Source organism: Hermetia illucens, chromosome 3 (genome assembly GCF_905115235.1).
Source record: "Hermetia illucens chromosome 3, iHerIll2.2.curated.20191125, whole genome shotgun sequence".
Classification (NCBI taxonomy): Eukaryota; Metazoa; Arthropoda; class Insecta; order Diptera; family Stratiomyidae; genus Hermetia; species Hermetia illucens.
The window spans coordinates 63657034-63680400 of NC_051851.1; the positions used below are offsets into that span (position 1 = coordinate 63657034).

Below are 23367 nucleotides of genomic sequence, written 5' to 3' on the forward strand. Positions count from 1 at the left end.
CCACATACACTTTTCAAGTTTTCCGCCCAATATCAGGCGCATTTCAAATTAGAACCGCTTATCTTCCGAAATTGTACTAGAGCAGAAGAATGAAAATGTTGGGCGCCATCTTGCTTGTGTCTCACCCCATCCACATAATCAAAGCCAGATAGCAGAGCAAGAGCAATAAGAACTTTTGACGTCTTGTTTATTCGCGCCTTCAGTGGATGTGTACATGTAAATTTGCTTTAAAAGTGATTGTGTTCATAATTTTTGTAGTGCACTAATAAAGTATGGATGATGATATGGCCGAGGAAGTTTTCCACGCGGAAATCATCGAAACGGATATCAATGACTTGTGTCGAATTTGTGGCAGCACATCCGACAGCCCACTGATCCCGATTTATGATGAAAATGGGCTTGCGGAGGATTTGGCATCCAAAATTATGTTGTATCTACCAATAAAGGTAAAATATTAGTTAAAAGACAGAATCAAGAACGCAGAGTAGGTAAATTTTATTTACTACGCTCCTCACGTAAACATATGCATGACAGCCTCGAAGCTGCAACCAATCCTAGAGTCGACAACTGGCCGCCTTGAAAAGCCTCACCCAACTGATGGTATGTAGCGGGCAGCTGGGATTTGTACCAAAATTCGATTCTGCAGACACACCGCTTTCACCTAAACGTATGATTTCGATTTTATCGTAATTTCAATGATAAACTCGTATTCATGTTACTATGAACATGGACAATGTAGTGTTCTGCTAAGATGTACTCCGAAACTGGTTAAGCCCCGCGGATTGCGTTGGCTACTGAGTCCTCTCATTTGTTCTGCAGAATAGCCTTTTGCCCTTGAAAAGCATCCTGGAACTGTTCTTCCAGATGAGCTGCTCATTGGGGCTTTTGAATCTTAATATGGGTGGCGGCTTCTAATTGATGGTATAAGAATTGTGCACTTACTTCGCCATATGTTGGCTTCCTTCACTGAGTTTAAAATTCTTCCAAGAGCTAGACATTCTTATATATCGGTGGTTTATACTTCGGCCTAGTCGACTGCTCGTGTTGGCGCCGTAACATAGGTAGGCAGGGCGAATTAAAGTTTTGTATATTGTTAACTTTTTCTTCCTGTGTACACTTTTAATTTTTACTATTACAATAAGAAGTAGAAGGCATTGTTCGGTCAGTCGATTTTGTAGTTTCACTGGAGCGCTGGATGTGCGCATTGTCATTCTGATAAGTGCGATCTGTTTTCCGGATTCAGACAATATTTTATTCAGTCAGAATTATTTATTTTATCGTACGGCTGCGTGAAGTGTTAGAAAATTCTATGAACGTCAACGTCAAACTTCTTTCCGAACTTCCCGAGACACTTGTACTCATCCTCTACTGTTCTGTGCCAAGTGCTCCCGAGGCAACCCACTCGTCGCTCATCTTGGGTCCCACTACTCATAGCGAGTAATGTAATTGTCGCCCCTCCTAAATATCTGACACCATTGCCGCTCACGCCTTGTGATCACATCGTCCATGGGTAACTGGCCTCCCCTTCAGCGACCAGCGTGCCCCGATAAAAGTATTGTCTTGGAGCTTTTGATTAACAGTGGTAATCTGAGTGAAAATATACGGTGTTTCCAACGATTAATTAATTGAAATAATAAAAACTTGTTGTTGGTGTGGATATTCATTCTTGCAAATACCGGTACCACTGCAACAACCAATAAGCCTGCAGATGAGCAAACTTGTTAGCACTGATGAAGGGAACAAGTGGTTCCCGAAATATCGGAATTTGCAAGAATAAATATCCACATCAACGAAAAAGAAACAACAAGTTTTTATTATTTCAGGGAATACTTAACAGTGGTAGTCACTTTTCATAGAAACACAGGAAGGGCTTTAAAGATCTACATGAAGTTGCATTGATCGTGCAACTCGCGAAAGAAACGTCTTCGATGTAATGTAGTCATGTAATTCGTGCTAACGAGAATTCACTAACCAAGATTGGTCTGAACATCAAAATCGATTGAAAACGACTAAAATGCCGGCCAAGACCACGATGACTTGATACGCTGGAAGGTGTTTTGCAAATTTTGCCATTTCATCCAGTTGAGGCTGTTGATAGATCAAAATGGCGCAACCGATCAATTCAAGCCGACCACGCTCTTGAACAGGAAAAAGGCCGAAGGCGAAGAAGTAGTCTCAATTTGATCTTAGTTTTTAGATAACTGCATTTTCATATTTTAGACAAAAGGCAACGACGGCGGATGTAGCGCTACTAATAGCAGCGGCAGATTAACAAAACATGACTTTATTATTTGAGTGACATATGTGTGCGATATTGTTGATGACTAACGTCTCCTTACATTTAATACTTTTTATCCCCACCCCCATTTCTAATTGCATCTATCCAGTTTGGTTAGAGATGGCGTAACACGATTATTATTCCATCGTTCCAATAATCCGAACATGCGTTGGAAAGCTACTATCATTAGGTGTCTTTTTCCGTATATGTCATTCATTTGAAGTGAAAACAACAATAATTTTTTTTCACCCAAATATGTCGAACTTTGTGCCTCGAAAAGTGTTTTTGCGAGGAGTTCTTCTTCATTACTTTAATATGAAAAAAGTTGCTGCTGAAAGCCATGGTATTCTGGTGGAATTTTATGGTGAATATGCTCTAGTCGAGTGAACTTGCCAAAAGTGTTTTGCACGATTTAAAAGTGGTGATTTTGACTTGGAAGACGAACGTCCTGGACAGGCAAGATGAAGAATTGGAAGTATTACTCGATGAATATTGTTGCCAAACACAAGGACAGTTCGTAGGATCTTTGGAAATCACTGAAGCAACCATTTCAAAACGTTTAAAAGCAGCCGGATACATTCAAAAGCAAGGAAATTGAGTGCCACATGAACTGAAGCCGAGAGACGTTGAAAGGTGATTTTGCATGTCCGAAATGTTACTGGAACGCCACCAAAGGAAGTCATTTTTGCATAGGTGATGAAAAATGGATTCATTATGACAACCCCAAACGCAAAAAATCATATGTGAACCGGCCAACTAGCCAACTCAACGGCAAAGCCAGATATCCATGACGCGAAGGTAACGCTCTGTATTTGGTGGGATCTGAAGGGTGTATTGTATTATGAGCTGCTAAAACCGGGTGAAACTATCAATGGAGAACGATACCGAGCACAATTAAACCGTTGAAGAAGAGAGCAATAGCCGAAAAACTAATGAAATATGCGACCAGACATGGGTTCATAATTTTCCATCATGACAACGCTCGGCCTCATGTAGCAACACCGGTCAAACACTATTTGGAAAACACCGGCTGTGAAGTTTTGGCTCGCACGCTTTATACCCCACACCTTGCCACGTCCGATTACCATTTATTCCGATCGATGCAGAACACCCTCACTAGAATACGAATAGGCTATCAAAAATTGGTTTGATTCATTCTTGGCCGCCAAGCCCGCGTAGTTCTTTTGGGATGGAATCCACAGATTGCCAGGAAGGTGGGAAAAAGTAATGAATTCAGATGGACAATATTTTGAATAATGCTATTATATATTTCTTAAGTCAACGTTCAAATTTTGAAAAAAAACGGCACGAATTAAGTTATACAACCAAAAATTTCTAATCATTGTTTTTAAATCAACGTCATCATACCATATATTGCTAATGTGTTTTTAAAATTTGTAAGGGTAGTGTTTCTGCGCTAACACACTTTGTGTTTCAGATAAGACCAACCATTCGCTATCGGCTTTAAGTTCAGTGAATTTAGATAATTCATACTAGCTCTGAATGTGTGGCAACGTGCATCATTCTGTATTAAGGCATATTCTCTACGCAGACTGTTTTATATGGCCCTTTGTATTACGTTAATGTACTGTCCAGGTCGAACTGTATCCTCAATCAATTGCATTGGATCAGTTCCTTCTTCAGGAATGCAGCTACAAATCATTACTGCTAGTGGATATTTAATTTGTTTAACCATTCAGGCAACAGACAAGTTTACACCCTGTCTTCCCCAAACATAACTTGCCACCTCAGTCACCGTCTCTAGACGACATTCGCCATCAAAAATCATTTATAAAAAGAGCCAACATTTGAAATTCGAAAAAAAAAGCCAGAAAAAATTATTTTTAACCAATTTAACTTACTCCAATAGCTCGAATTGAAATCCTCGTGGAAACGGACCCATAACAATCGCTATCGCCAAATCGGTCCTGTTAACTTCGGCTTTTTAGCCGGCCTCCTGCATTTCAAATCATTTTCATACAAACGTCTGCGTATTGTATGATAGAATATCTCAACGCCAACTTCCCTTACGTCATCGGAAATTCTCTCGGAGGTTGCAGTTCAAGCCTCTTGATTCCCATTGATTAGCCTTCCGTTTTCTTTTGCAGTTGTTTTGATTACTCTGAAAAACCAATGGTTTATCAGCAACATTACTAAATTTTCCTGCTATTTCAGCTACTGATGATTTAGAAACACCGACATTTAAGGGAATCGCTACATATCTTAGCCTTCCCTCTTTCAAAAGGGACACAATTTGCATCTTCCATTTAACATCTTCCTTAACATCTCTTTTTTATCCATAACCTCTTAACTGACCGTTATTAAAAACTGAGGTGTATATTCGAAATAAAACCAATGCGTTTATTCGCATTTTCCGTTAACCACACTTCAATCTTCGCAAATAACTACTCTAAGCTTAATTTCCGGATTTTTCTTTCTTTCTTCGCATGCATTAGGAACCCCCTAAACCCAGTGCGAAATGATGCCACTCGTCCTCATCAAATTTTATGAAATAGACTCCCCGCGTTAGAAAATGGCTATATGTTTTTTATGCCGAAATAGTAGTTTCACCAACCCCATTAACAATTAATGGTAACAGATTATAAATCAAATTCTGACGTTTTTACCTGAATGGCAATAGATTCACAGGCCGTAAAAAAGTGGATTTGCACTTAGCAGGATTCGAACCTTTAGTACGTTGAATATTCTGCGGTCTCTTCTCTTGTGACTTGATTTGAATTTGAATAATAGTGACACAAAATTCTAACACTATCTTCTTTTTATTTAGCGTTTGTCCCGTTCACAAGCGGGGTCGGCTCATCGTGATCGGTTTCGCCATTTATTATAGCTTTATCGAATGCCTGATCTGGCTGCAATCTCGAGGCTTTTAAATCCCCATCCAGCGTATCAAGCCACCGTTGTTTCGGCCTGCCTTTTGGTCGTTTACCATCGACCTCGATGTTCAGACCAATCTTGGCAAATAAATTCTCGTTAGCACGAATTACATGACCATACCATCGAAGACGCCTCTCTCGCAATTTTTCCACGCTATCGTATATTATCAATTAAGATTGGAATTAAAGTTTGAAAAAGATTATTCACATTGAAAGAACCCTCACAATTTAAACCTGACTCCAAAGAAACTGGAGTCCGTTGGACGATGACGATCTATTTTTTGGAACAGGTAGAAAAGCTTTCTGCATGGTTTTTGTGGGGTTATTTGCGCAGCAAGGCACGAAACAATATTTCATTGTCCTCCTTAGCGTTTCACGTGGGAAATTAACTGACAGTTTTATATTTTTATGAATTTCTTGGCTAGAGTTGTGACGTCACACAACCTGGTGCGGGCTTTTCAATCCGATTGAAATTTAAATTTAAAGTTTTTGTCAAATTGCACCATGGAAATAATTTCAGCCATTTCTGAGTCAATCGGGTGTGACAGACAAACACTAAATCGATTCTAATAAGGATTTGTTTCACACAAATTCTTAAAAACACATGTCTGTAATAATTTCAGACAACAGGCAGAAAAATTTCCGTCTCGAATAAAAGTTTGTTCCAGACAAATTGTTTTGTCAGACAATAATCTGTGCTTGCTTTAAGCAAATGTCTGCGTTTGTGTCAGCCAGCAGACAGACAAATGTTTATGTCAAATATCAAACAGACAAATGTTTGTTTCAGGTAAAGTTTTTGTCTGCGCGAGATAAATGTTTGTGTTTCTCTCAGACATCAGACACAAATGCCTGCGTCTGCCTTAGATAGCGAACAGGCATATGCCATATTGCAAACAATCCCTCGGCGGCACGCATATATCGTACGTCATGGGTTTCCGAAATTGGATACGAAGTAGTAGCTTTCAATTTGGAGGCATATCTATGATCGTGTTCTCAGCAAGTCGAAATCGTGAATTTAGATGCGCACAAATATATGTACATATATGCACATATCTGTATTGTGAGCTGTAATTCCCAATTCCGAAACATGCATACATAAACTCAGCGCCAAAAAATGTCGGGCACTTGCTTAGTTGGACATTTTTGCATTCTACGATATATTTAACAGAAACCAAAGAGAACTTTAGATACATATCGCTCGAAAATATTATCTACTACGTTGGGGAATAAAACACCCACATTTTTTGTAAAAATTGTCGCTCTGAATTAGGAACAAGTCGGGAAACCGGAAGCTAGACGCTGGAGGTATAAAAGGTTTTGTGTTTCTCTATGTGAGAAACGATGGTTGCATGGCAATTCCGTGTGTACATACTTAAGTATTCAACGTGCGCTATCTTTTAAAGATCCATTTACACAAAAAAATGATCTAAAAAGCACTGTATTGATAATAGTCAACCTTATAGGCTTCACACTATTATTCAAAAATGGGACGAAGTTTAGAACCTAGCACGCAATATATGCATATATTATATGAGAATACCCACTTTCGCGTGATACTGGCATTCAAAATCTTGGATTTGCACAATAGTGACAAATTTGGCCTATTATAACTTTGTTAGTAATAATGAGATTTCTACCAAACTTGATAGGATTGTGGTCTAGCTTGTAGCATATATTGCTGCTTAATGGGGGATTTGTAGCCAATTACTGAAAATTATAGTAATATACCATTATTAACTTTATTTGAACACATATCGGAGCCTAGGCGTATATGGTATAGTGGCATCCTCCTGATTTTTTTCAGATTTTTCGGTTGGGTAGTTTCTGAGAATGGGTCCGTGAAAGAAATGATCACTTTTCTTCCGCTATTTCGAATAGTTTATTTCCCACATGTTCTCGATCTGGTTGGACTATTTGCGGGCCAGGGTAAAAATTCTACCCCCAAATTTTCCTTAGAATTCACTGCCTGTAGAAGGAAAAATAGTGGGTCATTGTTAATCAATGAAGAAAATATTTGAAATAATCGTTAATTCTTGAGTCATCCTAAAAAATGACATTATCATCCTTTTCATTTAACACTTCAATTGTGGGAATCAAACCATCTTGCAAAATTTCTATATATTTCGACGCCTCCAACATCAGTATTTCTCCAGGTTCGTGTCCAGTTATGCACCCCCGGCCCTTCACATGCGGAGAATATTTCACGGTTGATAAAATGCAGTCATCGATATACCGCTCTTCATTTCTCCGGTGAACTGATGCTGTTCAACTTGGTCCAATCAAATTAAATTTGCACTCATCAGAAAAATTGATTCTTTTCTAGTCGCCCACGCTCCAGTTTCGCCTTTCTTTCACCCAGTCGAGTCGCCTTTTCTTCAAGACTTTTGTAAAAAGAGGCTTTCGGGGAGGAAGTCCAAGTTCATTCAGACGACGCTGCACCGCTCGCAGGCTTATCTTGCATGAGGTCGATTCCTTTAGCTCTGTTTTAATCTGTGGAGCCATTTTAAATCGATTTCGGAGGCTGATCCGCCTAATTTCCCCATAATCGCGATTTGTTCTATTTTTTGCCGCTTCCTTTTTTCCTGTCTAAACTTTTATTTACAGATACAAAGTTTAAGAAAAGATCGCACAGTCGACACATTTTTCTTTAATTTGTGTGCTATATAACTGATAAAGATTCTCGCACAGATAAAGATTCCTCCTTCCAAACTACAATTCTCGCCATTTCTTCTGCACTTAACTTTCCTTTGGGGGAGCTAGTTGAAAGAAACCAGAAAAACTGGTTTATAAGAGGTGCGCGATTTTTTTTACTTGCAACCACTTTATGAATAATGAAGTTGTAAATATAATTGTTGCAAGAATATTTTACAAACCACAGCTTCTCCAAGGGATCGAAACGTGATTAGACTTATTGGGAAATTTATAAATGGCACCTTAATATTATTCCTTCAAACACATGGTTGGAGTCATAAAATCACCATCAATCGACTGAAAATACAGGATTATGATTACGTGATCATGGTTATAATTATATGATTACAATCATGTAATCATGAAATTTGTGATTATAATCACAAAATCATGGTTATGATTAGACGGATTTGAATTTATTGATTATATATTCGCATTTCAGGAAGCAGTTCTGCTCTTGTTCAATACACTTTCAGCTACTAATTGTATATTGAGTTTATCTTCTGCTATTTATATATCATTTCATTACGAACTGTATTGTAGCATACTATATGCTTTTATTAGTTTTACTGAATGAGATTTATGAATTTTTTTGTTCCAGGTATCAGAAGAAGATGCTCTGCCGATAAAAACATGTGTAAATTGCACAAATGGCGTTTTAACATGGCACCTTCTGTACGAATGCTGTGTTGATGCAGATCGGAGGTTCAAAGCAATGTTCTCTGAAGAGCAACTCATCCAACCACAACCACGGAAGAAATCAGGGAAAGATAAGACATATGAAAATACTGAAACTTCAAAACCCGAAGAGAATGTAAACGAAACAAATCAAGTAGAAGAGCATGAGATGGAAGACGTAATGTTTTTGAAAGCCGAGTTTGGTCCCGTAAGTAAATAACAATATTTTTGATTTAGGTGCAATTTAAAGATTTTATTTCTGGTACAGGAGGACGAACAATATCTGGAAGACGAAACACATTTAGCCGATGGCGAGCTTGAACCAAAAAGCGATGATCAGCCTGTGAAGTAAGTTCAATGAATACTCAATAATATGATAAGCGTTATGCGGAAGTATAACATAAAATAAAGTCTATGAATTTGCTCCATTGTGAAATTTTGGGGTTCTCTAAAAAGGAAAAAAATACTGATATGTTCTCATTAATGTAATCCAGATAGGGTCTCTGTTGATTGCGATGTTTTGGTACATTTTCAGCATTCCATTGCAATAAAGACAAAACAATTTCTATTACATCAATATGAGCAAACATTATTGCAAATTGCAAAATTGTTTCTGCTCACGTGTGTAGCTAGAAAACTTGAATCTACCATATATCATTTTCGAAATACGCTCTTCTAACCAAGTCGGTAGAAACCAACTGAAAGGGATCTAAATTCTGGAAATTGTTCCATTAACATGTATATGATGTTAATATGATTCTTGCAAAAGGATCCAGAACGGAAAATCAGCATGCTTTGTAGTAAAGATTAGCTAAAGTAATTGTGATTGATTTGCAAATAGAGTTAACTATATTCGTTGAGTAAATTTAATTGCGACTTCTATGTCTCCTGTTCACTCCTTTATGGAGTATCGTATTTTTTTTTTCTTATTTAGTTCATGAAACTGTTCTGCAGTGATAAGTTTAATGTGTCACCCCCTGATTAAACGCAACCTCTTCATCGTCATTACCATGAGGCGGGGTTCATCGTCTTTGGTTGTTAGTCAGCACCCGAAAGTTTTTGATTTAAGACGTTCGGTAATGGGTCGATCGCAGGGATATTGCTAAATAATTGAAAACTACCTGAAAATCATCAACGGTGCAACAGCCGGTATCCAACCTAGGTCTGCCTTAATAAGGAACTCCCGACATCCCCGTTTTGCGCCGAAGTCCACTAATTCGATATCCCCAAAAGCTGTCTGGTGTCCTGACCTACGCCATCTTTCCATCTCAGGTAGGGTCTGCCTCGTCTTCTTTTTCTACCGTAGATATTGTCCTTAAAGACTTTCCGGGCTGCATCATCCTCATCAATACGGATTAAGTGACCCGCCCACCGTAACCTATTGAGCCGGATTTTATCCACAAGCAGACGGTCGTGGTAGATTTCGGCGTTATGTAGGCTACGGAATCGTCCATCCTCATGTAGGAGGCCAAAAACTCTTCGGAGAATTCTTCTCTGGAACCCGGCTAAGAGTTCGCAATTCTTCTTGCTAAGAACCCAAGTCTCCGAGAAATACATGACGACTGGCAAGATCATAGCCTTGAACAGTAAGAGCTTTGACCCTATGGTGAGACGTTTCGACCGGAACAGTTTTTGTAAGCTGAAATAGGCTCTATTGGCTGACGACAACCGTGCGCGAATTTCATCGGCATAGCTGTTATCGGTTGTGATTTTCGACCCTAGGTAGGAGAAATTATCAACGGTCTCAAAGTTGTAGTCTCCTATCTTTATTCTTCCCGTTTAATCAGTGCGGTTTGATGTTGTTGGTTGGTTGGTTTCCGGTGCTGATATTTCGTCTTGCCTTCATTGATGTGCAGCCCAAGATCTCGCACCGCCTGCTCGATCTGGATGAAGGTAGTCAGTCTAGTCAGTCTTATCAATTTCGTCAGAATACCGAATTCTCTCATGGCCGTGTACAATTTTAACCTGGCTATGCTATCATAGACTATGAAAAGGTGGTGCAACTGACGTCCATATATATAATAGTTTTTTCCATCGCTTGCCGCCACTGAAAATACTCAGAATAATATCCCATCATGTGCGACTGGCGTTTTTAATGTTCGTCATATTTTACTACTACAAGTGCACAATTTTAGAGTTTAACTTTCTGTTATGCTAGAAATTTCTAAGATCTTCACATTTTTCTCTTCATAGAATAAGAATTGTAATTTATTCGAGTAGACATTTCTTACCTGAACTATACATGGCAGCCATATTCGTAGTTATGGCACGATAGAGGCTTCATTTGATTTGAAATATAGCTCTAAAGATATGGGTAAAGCTTTACAGAAAAATTATCAAAAAATTTTCCAACAGGCTATAAAAGATAAATTTAAGCAAGATGTGTTGTTAAATGTGAATCAAAATGTGCAGATTACAATTAGCTAACGATTCCAAAAAAGCTTCCAAACACATCACAAGTGGTTTAATAAATCCATTTTGATATTTCGATGACAGTTTGTGATGTGTTTGGAAGTTTTTTTTTTCTTAAATCGTTGCCATTCACCCATTATACACAGTCCGCCAAAATGCCCTTCAACTCTTTTCAGGACTTCCTGTTCTAGGCCAAGTGCTCCTGGAGCGACCAACACGTCAGCCATCTTGGGAACGTGGGTTCCACTGCATGACGTAGCGTTGTCGCCTTTCCTTAATGTGTGATCTATCCATTATCGCTTACGCATTCTCATCAATGATCGAATGGTCTATGCACTGATGAGATTCATCGACCAAACTTGTATCAGGCCAGCGTAGGCCAATGAAACGTCGTCGACAAAGCCTGGAGCTTTGGAATAATAGCTGTGGTCACTTTCCATGTGCTATCTCCACATAGCACAGAAATAACCTCAATTTGATCTTAACTATTATCTTTGCGACAGCAGGCAACATGCGGATTTCCCTCTGATTGTCGAAATCACCACGGGTGCTTTTCTTCGGAATTTTAACGATCATTCCCTTCTTCCACTCTCTTGGAAAGGCCTCGGATTCCCTGGATTTCTGTATAAGTGGAGGAAGCAAACTGCAGGAGTAGCGACGAATAGCGTCGACTGTCAAACGAAGAAGACTCCGACCTTTAACGTCCCTCACGGGAGGATTTCCGCCCACTTTCGTGATGCGGTATACAATTCTGAGATCATTTCTATCTACGGCAGCTCCTGCTTCTCTGCTAAGTACAATAACAAATTCTCCTTTGTCATAAACTACATTGAACTTCCATGATTCCGCAGTCAGCCAAATCTTCAAGATTTGCTGCATTTTTGAGTTAAAACCCAACTGACCAATGACGAGGCGGTGGAAGCTGCAGAAATCCACAAACTTGCCACTATTATCGTTACAGTCGCCAAGGCTGTGTTTTCCCATTACATGTCCGAGCAAGGTGTTCTCAGAGCCCTTCTTAGTATTCAGATCACCCATCACGATCAGAATGTCACCTTTGGGCAACCTCCCCTGAACTACGTATAATTGTTCCTGGAACTCTGGGGACCCTCGAGGAGTGTGGACCCATTTTACCAGTCATAAGCCGTTTTCAATGGTTCAAGGTCATATCCCTATCCGAAGCGTTGTTGGTATTTTAGTCGCCGTTTACCACGAGCAGAGACGATTTTGTATTGCATTGTTAAACCCCTACTCACAGGGAATATTGAATTTTTACTTATATTTAATAAGACATACTTGCTTAAATCTCTTTTATAGAATGTTGAAAACATTTGGATCATTTTTCTGAAGGGCTATATTTAACATTCTAAATTAAATAGTTCTCCTGTTATTGTGATACGACTTATGTTTTCGCAATGTGTCTCCCAAAGGAATATATCCATTCCTTAATTCTTATATGTTCGTAATTCGACTCTATTTATTTATGCGCCGAGAAAAAAGAATTAGGGCTAAAGGACTAGAAGTACGCAGCTAGGGATGGACAGAGACCCAGTAGACATTGATGTGAACTATGTCCAACTGGGAGTTAAAGTATAGAAGGTACACACGACGAAACCATGCATTTAAAATATCTTACCTTGATAGTAATTTTCTTTGACACTTTCGACCAGGTTTAAATTAGGTTAGCAAGCACAAATTTGGTTATATTTGACCAAATGTTGACATTATTATTAATGTTATAATAGAATCCGCGCAAATTCTAACCATCTAAACATAACTCCTTCAAAGCTAGAACTGTTTGGCAATTGATATACCTTCGGACATTTTTCTTCCAGACGTCCTGCTTCATTTGAAAGTTTTCTTGAACCTTCGTCTTCTTCACCAATTGGATCAGAATTCATTGTTTTAGACATACAACATGATACCAGATTAAACGACGCCGTAGATAACAAACCTTATGAAGAAGAACAAGCCCGGCCAGAGCGGCAAGATAATATAACCCACTACGTGTGTCCTGGTACAGACTGCCAAATTGGTTACTACAGTAAATCCGAGTTTTGTGCGCATCTAATCAATGCACACAAAGACAATCATGAATTATTGATTATGCTTGGACAGCAATCGTCACAAGCAGACAAGAAAACTATTCGTGATGCTCGGACTGTTGTAGACGGGCGAACAATGTTCAAATGCCCCGAATGTGACAAAATGCTTTCGACATCATACTGCTTCAAAAACCATCTAAGAATACATACCAACGAAAGGCCGTACATCTGTTTCTTCTGCAATAAATCATTCCGAATATATTCAGGAATTGTGAGACATATACAGGGTACCCACTTGCAATTAAAGAAGTTTACTTGCGAGATTTGCAATAGTAAATTTACAAGTCGAGATAATTTACGACAGCATTCGTTCCTACATGCTGATGACAAGCCTTATGTATGTGATATTTGTGGAAAAGGATTCAAACAAAAAGCTTCACTATTTCTACACAGTCGCACACATTTAGATTCGTTTCCGTACAAGTGTGCTTATTGCGGTAAAGGATTTCGGTTTAAAACTCCAATGCTCTATCATTTAAGCATTCACACTGGTGAAAAAGCAAATACATGCGAAATATGCGGAAAAATGTTTCGATTGAAAAATGATTTGAATCAGCATCGACAATTGCATAGTACTGAAAAGCCCTTCAAATGTACTGAGTGCCCGGAAGCTTTCAAACAAAAAAGATATTTAAGTAGACATTGTAAAACTCATCATGCCAATAGTTCTGTGATAAGTGATTTAGTGGAAATTAAAAAGATCTTATGATAACAAGAGTTTTCTTTTGTGGGTTTCAATTTGGATGTGGTTTTCAAATGAATATTTCATTTTTACCAGTTCCGTTTATGTAAATTGTTCTTTATTCGCTAGGATATTATTTAATATATTAACTAATATAGGAGATATGTCTTTGCATCAAAGTAGTCTCAGCTATTTAGGAAAGTATCTTAGATAACGACAATTCGGTTTCTAATCGTTGAATAGTAAAACTAACTAAGAAAGTCCCACTGGAAGTTCAATGCTTCGGTATGTGAGTTTTTTGGTCAAATGGGAAATGTTCACAATAGAAAGATTAGTTTGAATTTCGAAAGTTATTCATTTCTATGAAACGTAAATGTTCCATTATCCAGGAATATCTTCAATGTACGATAGGAGTTGACAGAGCTAACATAGATTCTTAACTGTATCTATACAGTACCTCACGAATCGCAAAGTAATGCGTGACTAAATTAAGAATAAGTAGAGGAATGCAAGTCGCCGCTGCCGGCAGAGCTCGCATCGTTAGTATTTTAGAGATTCTGTACGAGTCTCATTGCTGTTTAAAGCGTAGCAACAAATAATAAAAAGGGTTTAAAAAGTCGGTTGTTGATAATTACTAGAATTCATATTTGGTTACTGTGAACTAAGCGAGAAGTTCAAGTTGGTAGAACAACCACAGAGAAATGAATATTACGAATGATCTCCAACCAAGTTCCTAACACAAAAAAAATCAAAGACCTGATCACAGTCGACAACAGGGTAACCATTAAACATTTAGCTGAAGTCACAGGGTTCTCATATTGTAGTATCCGAAAACTAAATCCCAACGAACTTCATATGGAAAAAATATCCGGACGTTGGGTACCGTGGCAAATCTTGAGATATTCCCGACTGAACAGGCTAATCTGTGTTCGTAGCCATGGGAGGGAATCACTTTGATTCAGAAACTAAACAATAATCGATGGTTTGGAAGATAACGATGCTAAAAAAAAATAATCACAAAATGTGCGGGCATCCAAACGGAATATACAAGGAATTTTCATGATTGATTATCTGAAAAAGGAATCTACTACAACTAGCTCCTATTACGCAGAATAGATAAGAGTGTGAAAAGTCATCCAGGGGAAAACGAGAGGCAAGTTGCGGACGAGGTTCTTCAGAACCACGCAACAGGAAACGGAAGCTGGCAATGGCTGGCATTGAAGCACTAGTAGCGTCCATCTTATTTTCCAGATGACAACAGCGCCATTTCTAGACGAACATTTCAAGGGACTTTATAAAAAAGATATACCAAATGTATCAATCATTTGTGGGATTTTGTAGAAAAATTCATTAAACTTCCAATTTTGTCATAAGACATGAAAACAGAAAAAAATGTCGTTCGATAGCTTTATATCCGTTCTTTCTGAATGTCTTAAATATTTGGCCAGATAATATGCTAAGGGAGTCATCCTGCGCGAAGACCGTTTTTTCGCTTTTTTTAGAAATTATTTGTGAAGAAGTGGATAAAGGCACAAAAGCGAATTTTTCACCATATGTTTATTGATATCTTGAGCATGCGTAGTAATTTTTCCAGCACGATAGCATAGTTGGTTATTGAAATGCAGAGCAACTTATACACCCAGCTCCCGCGCTAGAGGGCGCTGTGATCATCTTAAAAAAATTAAACGGGATTTTAACGTACGGACTTAACCACAGTCCGCAAACTAGTATTATTAAAACCTAAATTTTTGGCGCCTTGTTAAACTTTTTTTTGTGAATTTTGGTGTTCTTTCAAGGCTTCTTTAATGAATAAAAAAAAATCTACTGAATGAATCGCAATTATCTTAGTTTGCGGACCGTAGAAATATGTTCTGAATAAGTCGTGAAAATTTCAAAGAATTCCGTTGGATAGATTTTGGGCTATGGTGGCAGCAGATTTTCAACATTCAGTTTCGATTTTCCACCAAAAAATCTTAACTGAACATTAATCTGCTCTACCTATTCCATAAAACTTCTTCAAGAAACACATGCAAAGCCTTGGCTTAAATTCTTATGATTTTGACGAAGTCATTCAAAAGCCATTTGGACTGATAAATACGCGCTCGACGGCGATCAACATTAAACTCGCATGTGACATTTGAGCTGTTTAACACCGTAATTTCCGAACGACTCAAAAAATATCAAAAAATCACTTTGTCCATATATTCTAAACTATATCTAGATACAATTGATGCAAAAAAATCGGTTCCGCGGATCCGACACACGGGATGACCCCCTTAAGTTCTCTGAGTATCTTCACAATCCTTTTTACATGTCATAATTTTGTCAATGCAAAAAACTAAAACTGGCCTAAATAATTTTTATTAGTTAAGTCGACAGATTGTAACTATAAAACAAGTTGGCAAATCGGAAGCTGGGCGCTTCAAGCATGGGAGACTTTGTGTTTTTTTATGTGAAGAACTTTTAAGTGTTTAAGATCCGTACGTAGATACAGTCAATTCAACAAGAACGAGGCCGCCATTATTCAGAAAATATAAATCAGACAATTTTTTACCAAATATTTTATTGGAGTACATAATATTAGCTATTGCGCAGTCAGTCAGTAATTAGTCCAATCACTGTCATTATTTATTATAGCTTTACATCTTTTTTCCATACTTTTAACTAGATTTTTCGCGTACGCCGATGATAAAGACCGCCATATTTTCCTAATTTGATAGCACAGTTGCTTCTCCGTGAATACTGGCCGGCCTTCCTCTTAATTGCATTTTAATGTAGGACCACACATTTTTTATTAGGTTCGTATCGTAAGACATTACCGGCCACGCCATGGTAGTGATGCTATTTTGCCGTTTCCACTCACTGCACAATTTACTGTGATGTTTTGGATCATTGTTTTCTTGTAATATCTAGGTTGTTGTGTCTGACCCAAAAAACCTTTTTGCAGATCTCATCGGGCATTTTTGATAAATTTTGCACATTCTTTCAGCGTTTAAAATACCGGTGAACATAAAAACACAACCAAATCCACTTCAGCAGAAGCATCAACAAACTAGCACTTTTACAAGGTGTTTTACGGTACGTTCAAGTAACCTATTATGCTTACTTGTCCAAACTTTCGACAGAGAAAACCATGCCCAGAAAGAAGATACATCTGTGAAAATAACATTGCTCCAATCTCGATTTAAATTTTCTTTTGCCCAGTTGAGTTGTTTTTCAACGTGTTTTTCAGAAAACAAAGGTTTTTTTTAAATTAGACCAAAAAAATATATCATTTTCACGCATGCAACTGCGGATTGTATTTAAAGATATATATATTCCCTTCTTACGCAGTTTCAATTGAGCAGTACGCAGTGAAAGACCTGGAGTATCTTGAAAGAGTCGAATAATCGCTCTATCCTCTTGTTCAGTTGTTATATGGCCTGGTTGTTGTTCAGTTGTTATATGGTCCTGGTCCACTCTCCGGCAAGTCGTTCACGTTTCGAACCTATAAAAATCGTTTTACCCATTTATTAACGAAACTTTCAGACTTTTTTAAGGTTTTGTTTGCAGTCTTAGTTTTGAGATTTGTTAGAAAGGCGGGGAATGGGAGGGGTGGAAAGTGATGATTTATCTAACGGACCCACTCTCAGAAACTATCCAACCGAAAAATCTGAAAAAATGGATGAAGCTGCCTCTATATGGTGTCCAGGCCTCATATCTGTGATATCTGTTCAAATTAAGTTAAGGTGCGGCAGCATAACTTCCTTTTTTCAAAAATCAATAAAAACTATTGTATGCATCGGAAAATATTTATTTATTTTTTATAATGTAGGTACATGTTTAAAGTTTTTATTTACATTGTTTTGAAGATCAAATCTGTTAGGTGACGTCCCCCATTCTCCATACATTGCGTAAACCGATTTCTGGCGTTTGTCATGACTCTTGTTAGCATAGCAGGTGTTATGTTGGCAATTTCTTCTTGGATGTTGGTCTTCAAATCTTGTAGGGTTCTTTTACGGTTCACATAAACGCGGGATTTCAAAAAACCCCATAGAAAAAAATCACAAGGGGACAGATCGGGAGAGCGTGCCGGCCATTCTAAATCCAAGCCATCGATGCTCTTGAAGTGTGTGCTGTTGCACCGTCTTGTTGGAACCAAGTGTCCCCCAAATCCAAATTTTCTAGCCGTGGGAAAAACAATTCTGTAACATGTTTTCATACCGGTCCGAATTCACTGTCACTGTAACCTCATTTTCCTCAAAAAACCAGGGACCAATAATTCCAGCTGAGGAAATTGCACACCACACTGTGACTTTGGGTGAATGCAAAGGCTTTTGATGCAATTCTCGAGGGTTGGCGTCAGCCCAGTAGCGCATGTTTTGTTTGTTAACCGACCCACACAAATGAAAATGAGCTTCATCGCTAAAAAAAACAATAGCACCCTCGGGAACAACATCAAGAAGAAGCTCACACGCGTTCATCCGAGAATTGAAGTCACGTTCTGAAAGTTCCTGCACTATCGCCATCTTATAGGGATGAAAATGAAGATCATCACGAAGAATTCTTCTCACAGAACGATCGGATAGTTCAAGGGCAGATGCGTGTTTGCGCGCAGAACGCCGTGGCGATCGCAACATTGACGCGCTCACTGCTTCAATGTTCTCAGGTGATCTAACGGGCCGAGGGACTCCAGTTCTTCCTTTTGTCGCACTTGCAGTTTGTCTGAATGTAGTGACCCATGTAACAATTGATTTGCGGTCTGGGACGGGAGCCAACGGGGCTAAATTAAAGCGATTCCGAAATGCACGCTATGTTGCAATGACCGAACATCCGCTTGAAAAGTAAATCTCAACGGCAAAGGCACGCCTCACTATTCCAACGCATGATGGCGACTGAACCGTGTCGGGACAAAACTTTACAGTATCCTCTCTTGAACGAGACCACTAGCGCTCCGCTATGACATCAACTAACTGAGTGGCGCGCATTTTAAAAAAGGAAGTTATGCTGCCGCACCCTGTATGTTAGCTTCGGTCCTTTAGAATGGTGAACAGGAAATATTGCTTCGTATCGTTTCATATATTTTTAACTCATTGTAAAAATAAACAAAACACTACCATCAACAATGCTGAACACCACTAGGAGTTATACTGCGCATTAGATGATGGCGCTGCTGTGCATTTTTTTTTAATAATGGCGGTTACGTTCTTGTTGAACAGAGTGTAGTTAAAAATTCAATTGCACTCTATTTTTCAAAGAGCTATTTACACAAATAATTTGATCTGGAAAGCACTGTATTGAGAATAATCAACCTAATACGCTTCACACAAGGGGTTCAATATTATTAGCAAATATGAAGAAGTTAATCTACAACAAATACAAAAACCAGCTGGGCAGAAGTAGTTTCTTCATGAATGAAATTTTAATATCACTCGAATGTCAATTATTCTCGTTACTTTTGACGTCAGCATCTTATTCCGATGCAGTAAATTCGCACGAAATTGATAAGTTTGAACTGCTATAACTTTGACACTAATAGCCAGATTTAAAACTTGGCATGCGTATGCACGGTAGTGTCCTCTATGCTGGTGCAAAGTTTAGTTCTCCTAGGATGAACTTAAGGGGCGTTTTCGTTACATTCTAAAAGTTGACAATATACTATTAGTAAGTTTATTTGAGCAGATTTCAGAATGGGAGATGTTTTGAGGACTCGATTTCATGTAAGCGTACCACTTTGATTTTTTTCGAATGTTTGGGTTGGATAGCTTCCGGAAATGAGTCATGTCTCATTTTAATTGTGCACATTTTGACTCCTTATTCGCGCACTTTAAAATTCACGTCAATACTAATATCAGTTTCGGAAAGTGTTAATCGATACATTTCATTTGATACCCAACATTACTATATTCAGTGAAAGAAAATCTAACAACCCCCCTTTAAACTCCACGTAAATTTATGACACTCACTGTATGCGTGGGATCGCATAGTTCCCATATTTCCACCAAATTTTGTTCCGATCGGTTTAGCTTCTTTGGAGAAAAGTGAATATGACAGACAAACAGTCAATCGATTTTAATAAGTTTGTTTTATACAAAACCTTAAAAAGTAAGATGACTAAACACTTTTCATCTCTTTGTGGAGCAGGGGACATCCAGGCAATGTCTTATTTTATGTTGTGAATTTATTTATTACCATGAATTATGCTACCCAAGTAGTCAGCCTATAGCAGCGAGACAAAGGCGAGGACTAACGTCCATGCCGCAATCAATCCGAATATGGAGCACGGGATCGAAAAAATATCATTCAATTACATCAGCTTCCGTACTAGCCGCCATAGAGGTTGCAAGTTATTAAAACCTTTACCTTTTCTCCTCCCCATTAATGAATTGCTTAGGCCGCATTTACGATGTGGATAAGTGTAAGACGATTTAAAAGTTTAGCAACTCCTATATCATATTGCGGAGCGCATTGCACCGCATACAACCTTGCAATTTTCAAACTTTTATGCTAAATAGCGTATTGTGTTTAAATAACCTGACTCCAAAAACCAATTATAACAAGATGGCAATTCAGAACTTACCAAATTGAACTTGTTTTCTTCACGGCTGTTGTTATGACAAACGGTAATGGTATTCGTAAACCATTGCGTGACACCGTTTTACGCCAAGTCCTTTCCGTTAAGAGACATGTCATTATGTGCATCGTAAATGTAGCTTTAGTCACGATAAAGAAAGAGATCGAATACGATTTAAATGAATAAATAATTTCAAAGTAAATAGCTTTTGCTCCAGAATATGTATTCAAACTTCGATTAGATATATCATATGTCCATGACTACAAAAAAGTTAATTAGCAGAATTATACACATCTACGTAATATAATCGAGACCTAATGTTTTGTAGATCTCCTTTGAAAAGTTAGAAAGAAATGATCCTTCAATAATACGTGAATGTAACTCTATACCCTCTTAATAAAACAGTTCAGTTCAGTGATTCAGTATTTAATATTTCTCAGAAACCGTTTGCTTTATTTGCAATTTTAATTTCTATCAATTTAGTTATCGTATTCTTACTTATCACTTTTTATTCTGATATTGCTTGACGGGTTTTGTATATTTCTAGGCATCGGATATTCAAAAGCCGTCAGCAACATCAGTGTAACTTTTGCAAGGAGGTCTACACTTCTAAGGAGACATTAACTGAGCATTTAAGGAATAATCACTACAATCAAATATTCCATTGTGACATCTGTAATGAATACAAAGATCAAAAAGATCTCATAGTTCATATGACTCAGCACGCCTTGAATTCTCTTCAACCTTCACAAGACCAGCAGCAACCGAACCAACCACAAACCAAATCGACGAAACCAAAGAACAAGTCTATTATTAGTACAACCGGAAACAATAAACTAAAGTGTAAGAAGTGTGATAAGATTTTCGCGAGTTTGAATGGAGTCCGTTACCACATGAACTCGGTACATGCTAAATTGAAGAACTTCAAGTGTGATAAGTGCGAAAAGGCCTTTTCATGTAAACGCGTTCTAGATAACCACATGAAAAGTATTCACATAAAGAAGAAAGTCTTTCAATGCGACTTATGTGAAAAGGCATTCAAAACAGATGCAGCTCTGTATACCCACAAGAAAATCCATGATAATGTCTTTCCATATGAATGCGATAAGTGCGGAAAAACATTCCGTTTCAAACATCATCATGTTTCGCATTTAGAGATACACAATATGGTGAAGAAGTATGCCTGTAATATTTGCAGTAAGCAGTTCTATGCACAGAATAATTTAAGTAAACATATGAAAACCCACGAGACTACACTCGAGTATACCTGCCATCTCTGCAATGTTAAAATGAATCAGCGGCGCTACTTATACGAACATATGAAACGTGTTCATCAGCCTGTTCTCAACAAGGATAACAGTAATTGATTCGTTAATTATCAAACTATTAAAAAAACAAGAAAAACCCAGTGTCATTAGAAAGTTATAAGACTTTTGGAGTACAAATATTTATTACTAGTAGTATTTCGGCTATTTATTTACATTATTATTATAAATATTTAATTAACATAATGTCAATGTTAATGTTAGTTGAGAGAATTGCGTTATTGTTAACCTGTAGAGCAGACATAATTTATTCTAAAACTAATTGTACCTATGTTAAGCACACATTAAACCCTGAATAATATGAATTGTGTTTTAACTCAACAGATAGCGGTTTTTTTGTCAAATTTGGAGTGAACTTTCATGTTGACACAAATATTCTTGCCCGATGAAGATGCCCCACGATAGGAGAAATTATCGACGGTCTGAATGTTGTAGTCTCCTATCGTTATTATTCTTATTTGACCAGTGGCATTTGATGTTGTTGCTTCTTTGTTCCTTGTTGCTGACGTTGACACCACATACTTCGTCTTGCCTTCATTAATGTGCATCACAAGAGATCGCGAGTTCCTTCCCTTTTGCTTTTTACACCTCATTGTGAGGCAAAATCATGAGTTTTTAATGTATCTAAATTGGTAGATGCAGACATTTTAGCATGGGCGAGGGTATACAAATCATTAATGTGTGTTTGAGCTTCATTTACCACTATACAAACAATATATGGTTGACATTTACCACTTGGTGGAGTATAGCGCGTTAACCACACTTATGCGCCATCGTTCGCGATGACCTGAAATACGCTTCAGTTCGTCCCCCCACTTGCCGAGATGCGTGCAATCCTCTGCTGTTCTGCGTCAAGTGCCCTTGGGGCGACCCATTCGTCGGCCATCCTGGGAGAGTGGATTCCACCGCATAGTGCAACTAGCAACGCAATTATCGCCACTCTTTAATGTATGATCTATACACTGCCACTTCCACCTTCTGATCACATGGCGTACGGGTACCAGACCTGTGCTCCGAACTTGATTGATCGTTTATAATAATGTTAGGCGAGCGCACTCCGATGATATGTCGTAGAGAGGTGTTGAGCTTTCAAGTGGCATATAACAACACTGAATGAACACCAGCATAGAACAGTCTCAACTTGAACGGGGCAACGAAAGCAGATCTAAGGCTGTTAATACGTCGTACAACATCCAGTTCAGTGCCACCGCCGACAGAAACATCGCGTCCTAGATATATAAATTAATTAACGCTTTCCGTGTTCTACCCACGAATGCAGATAGGGAGAGTACGATGACATGTCAGACGAGAACTTCGGTTTTGTTGGTGTTTACCTTCAGTCCAATTCTACCTGCCCCTCTTTCCAAATCCGAATTGTTTGAGGGAAGATGTCATAGTCCATTGAACTCCTCTACGTCCTCCGAACCAGGCAGCAGGAAGAACGTCATTGATAACATTAGAAAATAATATCGGTGACAAAATGCAACTCTGACGGACTCCACTTTGAACCTCGAAATGCTCTTAGAATTTACCTAGATGAAGCACGTGACATTTTACACCATCATAAGTCGCTCTGATAATAACTATTAGCCTTTCCGGAATGCCTCTCCTATATAGAGCACAGCAAATACATTCCCTGTTCACATTATCGAGAGCTTTCTTGAAATCGATGGAGCGCAGGTAAAGCGAAGATCTAAACTCCTCGCACTGTCCTACAGTGATTCGCTGTTCTCCACCAGCTTGCTCTCT

At 38.3% G+C, this 23367-nt stretch overlaps 1 protein-coding gene across 1 annotated transcript; it reads left to right on the forward strand.

The window, feature by feature from the left end:
* The first annotated feature begins 46 nt into the window (after positions 1-46).
* Positions 47-21939, forward strand: LOC119652029 (zinc finger protein 708-like). Its single transcript, XM_038055964.1, has 5 exons — positions 47-446; positions 8465-8749; positions 8810-8889; positions 12789-13763; positions 20841-21939. The coding sequence occupies exons 1-5, from the start codon at positions 273-275 to the stop codon at positions 21658-21660; spliced, it is 2334 nt and encodes a 777-aa protein (XP_037911892.1). The 5' UTR covers positions 47-272; the 3' UTR covers positions 21661-21939.
* The last annotated feature ends 1428 nt before the right edge of the window (positions 21940-23367 follow it).

What these genes read in the sequence shown, in the direction of transcription:
- LOC119652029 (XM_038055964.1), top strand. Translation starts at nt 273, where the DNA reads ATGGATGATGATATGGCCGAGGAAGTTTTCCACGCGGAAATCATCGAA. An exon ending in TGTTGTATCTACCAATAAAG is followed by an intron (nt 447 to 8,464) that starts GTAAAATATTAG and finishes TTTTTGTTCCAG; the next exon opens with GTATCAGAAGAAGATGCTCT. An exon ending in GTGGAAATTAAAAAGATCTT is followed by an intron (nt 13,764 to 20,840) that starts ATGATAACAAGA and finishes GTATATTTCTAG; the next exon opens with GCATCGGATATTCAAAAGCC.